This window comes from Cynara cardunculus (assembly GCF_001531365.2).
Source record: "Cynara cardunculus var. scolymus isolate 2C chromosome LG 2, CcrdV1, whole genome shotgun sequence".
NCBI classification, from domain to species: Eukaryota; Viridiplantae; Streptophyta; class Magnoliopsida; order Asterales; family Asteraceae; genus Cynara; species Cynara cardunculus.
The window spans coordinates 60,127,421-60,136,612 of record NC_037529.1 but is presented as its reverse complement, the minus strand read 5'-3'; the positions used below and the strand labels follow the sequence as shown (position 1 = coordinate 60,136,612).

Below are 9,192 nucleotides of genomic sequence, written 5' to 3'. Positions count from 1 at the left end.
CACATTTGGATTCCGACTCATCTATTTGGGATGTATTGGAATCATTTGGTAATCTTTCGTTAATGATCACGTACGTTTGATGCTTCAGATTTGTGTGTAATCATATAGACGTGACCAAAACCAGTTGAAATCATCTATAACCGGAGCCACCACATTTGAACCTCCATGGCCACAAGGGGATTTTTATTCCTCCTTGGATTTAAGCCCGGGACCTCCAGATACTTTTAACCTTTGGAGCCAAACTCAAACCAATCAGGCACCACCCTTGTGGTTAAAGACTTCAAACCTTCATATCATACCAGAAGGAAAATGACAACAACAATAAAAGCAGCACAAAGTTTGGTTACTTTATTACTTGTATCCTCCATAACAACCACAAAGTTTGAGAGTAACATGTGCTAGAAAAGGAAGACTTTTAAGACTCCATGTTTATTTATATAATTTGCATCTGTTTTAGCCACCTTTAGCATGCTCTGGAGGCTCATTGGTTTCCACAACAAATTGGTAGATGTGTTCAGCCAGCTTCCAGATTTGCAGCATATTATCATTTGCAACACTGGCAATGGTCCAGTCTTCACATGGGTTCCATGACAAATCCACAACAGAATCAGTATGGCCACCATGGATAAAGAGCAACTCCGGTGGCCCACCTTCCGCCTCTAATGGTGTCTGTCTCTGGTTGATCCTGTAAACCAAACCAAAAGAACCCAGTAAAAGAGAGACATATTTGATGTTTTAAAAGAGAATTAAGTTTTATTTTGAGGTTATATTGGTAAAATATAAGTCTGTTCCACCTTGTTCCACCCTGTTCCATGGGGTAGGGGTGGAACAGGCCTGTTCCACTTTGTTCCACTCTATTCCTGTCTTCCACATAAAATTCATGCCAAACATGGGACAGGGATCCCTGTCATGTCCCTGTCCAGTGTACCAAACGCACCCTAAATACCATGCAGGGGGTATGCATACCATGCAGGGGGTATGCATACCATGCAGGGGGTACGCAGACCTTGCCTCTAACCCAAGAGGTAGAGAGGTCATTTCCATGAAGACCCCTGTACGCAAAACAAAAATTAAAAGGAAACAAGCGAACATGCTACAGTTGGCTTTGTGCCAACAAATAACGTGTGCAGTAAACTGAAAATGCATCAGAGATTACAAGAAGTAAATCCAAGACCAGTGTACAACAAACAAGCTAAACATGAAAGGTTGGAAAAGCCAAGACGACTCTTATCAGATTATAATCCCGAGTTTTAAAATCATAATTAAAGCTGTTGTTGCTATATAAATGCAAGTACCAAAGACATCAAAGAGCTATATAAGTCGACCACCACCCTCCAAGTAAAATGCATCAACTCTGAAATGAAGGTTATTCTCCTTGGCTGGCATATATCCCCTCCATCCCATGAAAACTGTTAAATTTTGAGATGTCCCACACATTTGTTACATTTCCTTATTTGAAAAGAATCCCTGTTAAACTAACCTATTTCTCCATTGAAAGTAGAGCAAATTGTGGTTCCTGTGCTTTTTTCATTTTCTTGGTTTTGGTCCCTACAGCTTCTTATTGCAAATTTGCCACTGTCGTATGCACATTTTCTCGGTTTTGGTCCCTCATACTAACGACTGTTAACTTCCATCCGTCAAATGAAGGGCACTTTAGTCTTTTTTCTATTTTCTCTCATTCCCCTCACCAAACGGATGGAAGTTAACAGTCGTTAGTAGGAGGGACCAAAACTGAGCAAAAATGCATACCATATTGGCAAGTTTGCTATAAAAAACTGTAGAGACCAAAACCACGAAAATCGAAAAAGCATAGGGACCAAAACAAATATCTACTCTTAAAACTAAATTGATGGTATTGATTTCTATTCACAAGATTATGTTATTTATCTTTATTGAATCATATTTTAGATATTTGAGGAATAGTCAAAAAGTTAAAGAAAAACCATGTGGACAGAATATCTACTAATTCACACAATTCTTTCCAAGAACGAAGTATAGCAGAAAGGTGACACACCCATCCATGTCTTTGCAAAATAACATTGAATCAAAATCAAACATGAATGTCTCAAAAACATTATAGAAAATAATGAAAAGAAAAGAAGATATTTTGGTTAACAGAGGCTTCATGAACATACCTACTAAGATCCCACACCATGACTCTTTTACCATCACAACCAGAAGCTAACACTTCCGGATGATGTGGACTCCACCCAATCTGATTCACTCCACGCCTGTGATAGCATAGCAGAACTAATCAATCGGTGCTGGAAAATAGAAAGGCATATGCTTCTGATAATATTTAAAGATGGAAATGAGAAACGTGCATAAGCTCTTACTTGTGACTCTCAAGGGTATAGAGAGTAGTGGTAAATTTTCGTAAATCAAACAACTTCACAGTTTTGTCTATTGACCCCGTTGCCACAATCCAATCATTAAAAGGATTGAATGCTAAGCAGTTCATCTACCACAAAAGCATGAACAAGCAACAAGTTATGCCACTGCAATATATTGATACAAAAAAGCAGAAGTCTAAAATTTGGTACACACCTCACTTTCATGAGCCAGAAAACTTTGGACCGGTACGCTCAAACATGGAGAGCGGATATCCCATATGTGCAAGTTTCGGTCATCGCCACATGAACCAAATAAGGATTCATGCCTCGAATGCCATGCTACATCTTGTACAACATCTTCATTAACCTATTAAACATCAAAAGAATAATTTTAATACTTCCATATTTCTGTATAGAAAAATCTTTTATGAAGCTTGCTTTCTGATGCAGGACAGGTAAAATATAAGAGCATCTTGCACTGATCAAGAGACATTAAGCTCAAGGCTCACCACTTTGTCACACAACTCTTGAAGATGATCAGAATGTGTGATTTATTGTCACATAACATCAAACAGACAGACACTCGTCACAGCCATTAGCTGGCCAACTCCTGGTGTATTTCATGCCCACAAAGGAGTCTATAGCATAAACCTTAATTAAACGACTGTTGGAATCAATTTCTTTGTGAGCCACTAACAAGATCAATAGGCAAGCACACCATCAAAATTCAAGGACTAATGATATTCGAGTCTCCAAAAGAAAACTACCCAAGAACCTATAGGACGAAAGCAAAATAAGAGCAGCTACATGGGTTATTAAACCATTTCTATAGTTGAAACAACAACATAAATGGAAGATTTTGTTTACTTCAATTAGTTAGCTTCAACACTAGCATATCATGCTTTCCTTTTTCCAGCAATTCCTTATTTAAAAACTAACAATCGTCAATCGTGTGATGAACGCAAGCAATCATTGGTTGGTCTCCTGATCCTAGAAGACTTTGAGGTTGTTATGCGCCGACCCCAGGTCCAAGCCCATTAGGGTTATTAGGGCTGTTAATAAATAGGGGATATAGGGGAAAGCAGGGTATCCAGAAAATATTGTCTGTCCTTGGGAGCTTGGTTTAAAAATGCGCGCATTATGCGCTGTGATGCGCGATGCGCTCTGATGCGCTGAACAAAACGCATCAAGGAGTCTGATGCGTTGCGATTCCAGGATGCGATCGCATCACCTACGCATCACACGATGCATCACTTACGCATCAGCGCATCATGTATGTTGTGTTTTTGGGCTCCCTTTTTCAGTGTTTACTTGGGCTTTTAAGTTGGGCTTGGGCTTCTTAATTAACTAAGATAGAACGTGAGTGACTGTTAGCGATAGAACGTGACTGTTAGCGACCTAATCGATAGAAGCCGACAACAAAGAAGTAGAAGTAATCGATAGCAGAGCTGCAGAAGTCGAACCRGCARCAGTCAATTAAAACAYGACCTGAGTTGATACCARCARCARTAGTYGATTCGATACAGTAGTTGGTCACTTGGTTGGTCATTTAGTTTAGGGATTGGGACTATTAGACATTTAATTGTGTAATTGTGTTCTTCATGGTAGTAGTTTGTGTGTTATGTACTTCTGTTATTCTGATTCACGAACTTTTTAAGATTCTAATGCCACTTTTTTTAACTACTTTATGTTATAAATGAAGTATTTTGATAGGTAAGTATTTTTAAGGTAGAAATTGATATGTAGAATTAATTTATAAATATTTTTTGAATACCGGGCGCATCACGTGCGTGATGCGAGCGCATCAGCATCACGCATCACGCATCGGCTTCCGGGACCCTTAACGCATTGGACCGCATCGCGCTTTTTAAAACCAAGCTTGGGAGAGTCTAGCCTCTCGAATATCTAGTTATCTATCTTTTCTTGTTGATCAAAGCATCAGACTGCCGTTTCTTCTATATTGCTTTTATTATACTTGTTTAGTAAATTTGGTTCTTATCAAATTGGTATCAGAGCCATTCGAATCCACGGCCACGGAATCGCAATGGTTCTCATATTGTGTGTTTGAAGCCATTGGTACGAATCCAAAGAAGGTTAAAGCCACAAAGATGGAGTTAATTGGAATACAATCCATTGTTTCAGATCTTCAACGACAGTACCGGGATCGGATGGCGAATTTCAATCAAATTCTCAATAGAAACCGACGGAGGAGACACAAAATGTTTGTGAAGAGGTATGGGTTACTTGATCTACAGCTGATGCAGAGCTGTCCAGGAAATCGTCCCTAATACCAGCCTTAACAGTCTCATGGTTACGAAAGAGACCAGAAGAGGAGAAGAGGAAAATAAGCTCATAAAGAATGGAGAGAAGGTATTGCCAAGAGAAGAGGAGAGAAACGGGAAAGGAGTCTCCGGATTACTTAGTCGACGTGGGAGGATACCGAAACCTTTTGGACCTTATTAACCAAAGAGATACGGCAAACAGTTTCTGTCTATCCTTAAGAGTCTGGAAAAGTACGGTTCCGTCCAGGGTCAGACCAGAACCGTCAGATGTGGATTTCCCACCCCTCTGGTTGGTTTCCTTGGAAATTCGTTAACAGTCCCAAGTTCGATAGAGAGGGATGTGCTCCCAACTTTTGACGCATTTGCTTTGAGTTTCTGAAAGAATACAGTCAACATCATCCCTGTGCCTGATAGCTGGAAGTTCTCCAAAAGTATGAAAAGCTGGAGGACTTTGCACCATCTTCTTGTGATTTCTTCCAACTATGGTGTTATCATGATAGTTGATGAGGGACATGTAACATGGCAGCCTTTGTTCCTTTATTTTTTCTATCCACCTTGAGGACGACAAGGTGGTTCTTTGGGGGGCGGGTATGCGCCGACCCCAGGCCCAAGTCCATTATGGTTATTAGGGCTGTTAATAAATAAGGATAGAGGGGAGAGTAGGGTATCCAGAAAATATTGAGTCCGTCCTTGGGAGAGTCTAGCCTCTCAAATAGCTAGTTATGTATCTTTTCTTGTTAATCAAGCATCCGACTACCGTTCCTTCTACATTGCTTTATATTACTCGTTTAGTAAATTTGGTTCTTATCAGATGTCAAAACAGTGCAAGTAAAAGCCACGCCACCAAAAGAAAAGGAGAAAAAAACTTGGAAGTGGGTGATTGTTGCCATGCATGCATGCATGAGATAAATTATCCACGTCCTTGAAAATGAGGAGGCCTTTCATTTCTGTTTTTTGTTATAAAGGAGGGAATGAAAGAGAGTGAGGGAGAGAAGCCTCTAAAAAGTTAGCAATTACCGGTTGTAGCGTGTGTTGTGAGTGGTTGTACTTACAGGGAGAAATCAATACCAAAGGAAACACTTCCTCCAAGTTTGTTTGAAGTTATTTTTTTGTTGGCATATTGAGTTCCTTTAATTGGAAATCGATGAGAACATCCACTTTGAATTTGAAAGAGAAGGTAAGCTGTTCGCAGGGGCCAACTTGATCCTCTTCCCCAGGGATCCCCGATAAGGGGACCTTAGGAGAGCCGCGAGTAAACCACCGCCTCTCAGGTCCCCGACTGATTCTACGACATCGACAATGGAAGCAGAAGGAAGTACCCACCGGGGTAAAACAAACTTTCTGCAAACATAGATCAGTTGATGAAACAACTAGAGTCTGTGCTTGCAGTGATTCATTCACTACAACATGTTCTGCCAAAAGCTCGAGAAACATTGATGAAGAATCGATATAATGAAGATTTAAGTTCAAAGAAAGATGAAGAAGAGGATCAAGGTAGTGAAACTAGTGTGACTCGGGGTCATGGTTCTCACAGACCATTCAAAAAAGCTAGAAATCGACATTCCCACGTTCGATGGTAAAATTGATGCCGAGAAGCTAGATTCATGGATTGATCAACTAGAGACTTACTTCGCTCTCTACGGATTCAACAGTAGCCACAAGGTTTCTTTTGCAAGACTAAAGCTAACAAGTTGTAGAAAATATATTTAACTGATTGATATCCCTCTAGAATAGGGAACGAGACTTGTATATGTATACTTGGTGTCGTTCCTGTATTTAGGGTAATTATAGGCTGTCCTAGAATCTCTATGATTAATCTAGCATATTTGGTATTTATTACCATCTTTTTATTTGCACAAGGCCTATATACGACATCCTTCTCCTTGAATAATATTAATTCAAAGCCTATTATCTCTACATGGTATCAAAGATGTACTACCAATCTAAGAGACTCCTAAAGTTTTTTCCAGCCTAACTCATGGCCAATTCTAACTCTGTCAGTGATGACACCTCTGTCGACTCCACCAAGAATCAAAACCTCTGCTGGCTCTCCCACTCCATTTGACCACCAAACCCCTCTCCAAATCACAATCCACAAACTGAATGGTCATATTTTCTGCAATGATGCAAATCTGTGAAGATGTATCTCCGTCGAGGACGCTTAGGTATCAAACTGGCACTATTGCTGCTCCTGACACTGTTGATCACTCATATGCCAAATGGGAGTCATAAAACTATCTCATCATGGCCCGGCTCATCAACTCGATGGAGGTTGATATTGTTAGACTTACTTATCCCCCTTTCTACTGCTCGATAGGTGTTGGGAAACTGTCCAGGAGGCCTTCTCTGATTTGGAGAACTCAACTCAAATTTTTGAACTCAAATCCAAACTTCGTGATCAACCACAAAATTCTCTTACGGTAACTCAATATTATGGCATTACTTATAATCTTTGGCAAAAGATTGACCTTTTCTCGGTTCCTGAATGGAAATGTCCCGTTGATGCTTCTATTTATCCAAAAATGCTTGATCGAGAGACTTTTTTAATTTCCTTCATGGCCTTAACCGAGATCTTGATGAGGTCTGTGGTCGCCTCTTGGGAAATAATCCTCTTCCCATTATCCGTGAATCTTTTGCAAAAGTCCGTAGGGAAGAAAGTCGAAAGAGGGTAATGTTGAGATCACCATTACTACTGAACAATCTGCCCTTGCTTCCTGATCCCCCAATAATGGTATGGACCCTTGCGGAAATCGTAGTGAGAATCCCTGTTGCAATTGGAAGGAGCAATTTCAAAAAAAACAGGTCGACCTGATCAATGGCAGAAGTAAGAACCGGAAAAAATCCAGAACCAACAGAAGTGTGTCTTTCATCACCACGCTCTGATACCAATTGTTGTGAAATTACCGGAAATCTTTGAGAAAATTTAGATGTGTGAGGCAGAGAATTTCATTAGATGAGAAAAACGAATTGTTTACAACATGATTAGCCCTCTCTTATTTATAGGCTAAACAGAAAGAAAATAACAGACTAACTAATCTAAGACTACTAGAACTAAAGTCACACCACTCGACAGTAAGATTGCTATCTTGATTGTTTATGTGGATGATATCATCAATACAGGAAACCATGTTGTCCCTATCACCAAAATTAAAGCTCATCTAGCCACACTCCGGTATTTCTTAGGTATGGAGATTGCACGCTCTAAATCTAAGACTAGTTTGTGTCAACGGAAGTATACCTTGGACTTGCTAAAAGAGACTGGGATGTTTGCAATCAACTATGTGACTCAATTCATGCACTCACCATCCTAGTGCCGTTTTGATGCAGTCTACCGAATACTAAGATATCTAAAGGGTACACCAGGACTCAGAATGATATTTAAAAAACAGGAAGATCGAAGAGTTGAAGTCTTTACTGATGCAAGTTGGGCAAGCTCTCTAAGTGATTGGTGATCTACCTCAGGGTATTGTTCCTATGTGTTTGGAAACCTGGTTACTTGGTGACATAAAAAACAAGGAGTGGTCTCAAGAAGCAGTGCTGAGGCCAAATTGAGGTCACCTGCTCTAGGTATATATGAAGCTCTCTGGCTAAGAAGATTGTTAAGGGAGCTAAGGGTACTATAAAGCAATCGATGGTTATCTGGTGTGACAATGAAGTTGCTATTTCAATGCACATAATATCGTTCATTATGACAGGACTAAACATGTGGAAGTTGACTAACATTTCATTAAGGAAAAGATTGAAAAGGGAATTACGAAGATTTCCTACATTTCTACTGCTCAACAGGTGGTTGACATCCTCACTAAGGCAATGAATTTGCGTTCCTTTGATAAGCTTAAAGAGAAGCTTGGATTTATAATATATACCTGTTAATTAAGTAACCTGTTTATGGTAATGTGTCCAAGCCCGATGGGCTTTAGGGTTAGGGTTTCCGTGTAATTATGTCTACATATAGTGTCTCTCCTCTTGTAAATTTGAATTTTTACTGATTAATCATATAATAGAGAGTTCTCTCTGATTACATGGTATCAGAGCCTAGGGTTTATCGCCGTTACTGTTACTGTTCACATCGGACTTATTGTTCACATCAGAGTTACTGTTTACGCCGGAACCCCCCTGCCGTCGCCGGAACCCTAGTCCGCCGCCGTCACGCCTCCATGCGCCGGCGCGTGAGCCCTTCTCCGGCCTCCGACGACCTTCGACTTTTAGGATTCTGGTCGGAATCCCCATCTGGTTTGTTTTCCGGCATCTTTTTGGTCTAATTTTGCTGTTATCTAGTCGCAACAGATCTGATCTCATCTGTTTGGTCAAACTCTGTTAATTGCTATCTGTTTAGTCTAGTTTCCTTCGATAATATGTCCCTTGGGTGTTCGTTTCTGATTTCATTAATATGACGAACACTGATGATAAAGCCTCCGGTAGTACTCGTGTTCCTGACATAATTTCAGCCAGTAGTAAAGTTACTGAAAACAARCTTAATGGTAACAATTACTTCGAATGGATCAAAACGATTCGTTTGTATGTTCGAAGTATGGGAATGGCTTCCCATCTGGAATCTGACCCTCCCACTACGGGTA

The 9,192-nt window shown here is 40.2% G+C and overlaps 1 protein-coding gene across 1 annotated transcript in view; it reads right to left on the bottom strand.

Moving 5' to 3' along the window:
• Nucleotides 1-326: 326 nt before the first annotated feature.
• LOC112506445 (WD-40 repeat-containing protein MSI1-like) overlaps nt 327-9,192 on the bottom strand; it is a 16,930-nt gene continuing 8,064 nt past the window's right edge. Inside the window, exons 3-6 of the mRNA XM_025110491.1 lie at nt 2,548-2,700; nt 2,337-2,461; nt 2,136-2,231; nt 327-685 (exon numbers count right to left, since the gene is read on the bottom strand). Of these exons, the coding sequence (XP_024966259.1) occupies nt 454-685; nt 2,136-2,231; nt 2,337-2,461; nt 2,548-2,700 (606 nt within the window). The 3' untranslated portion in view covers nt 327-453. The remainder of the gene's footprint in view (nt 686-2,135; nt 2,232-2,336; nt 2,462-2,547; nt 2,701-9,192) is intronic.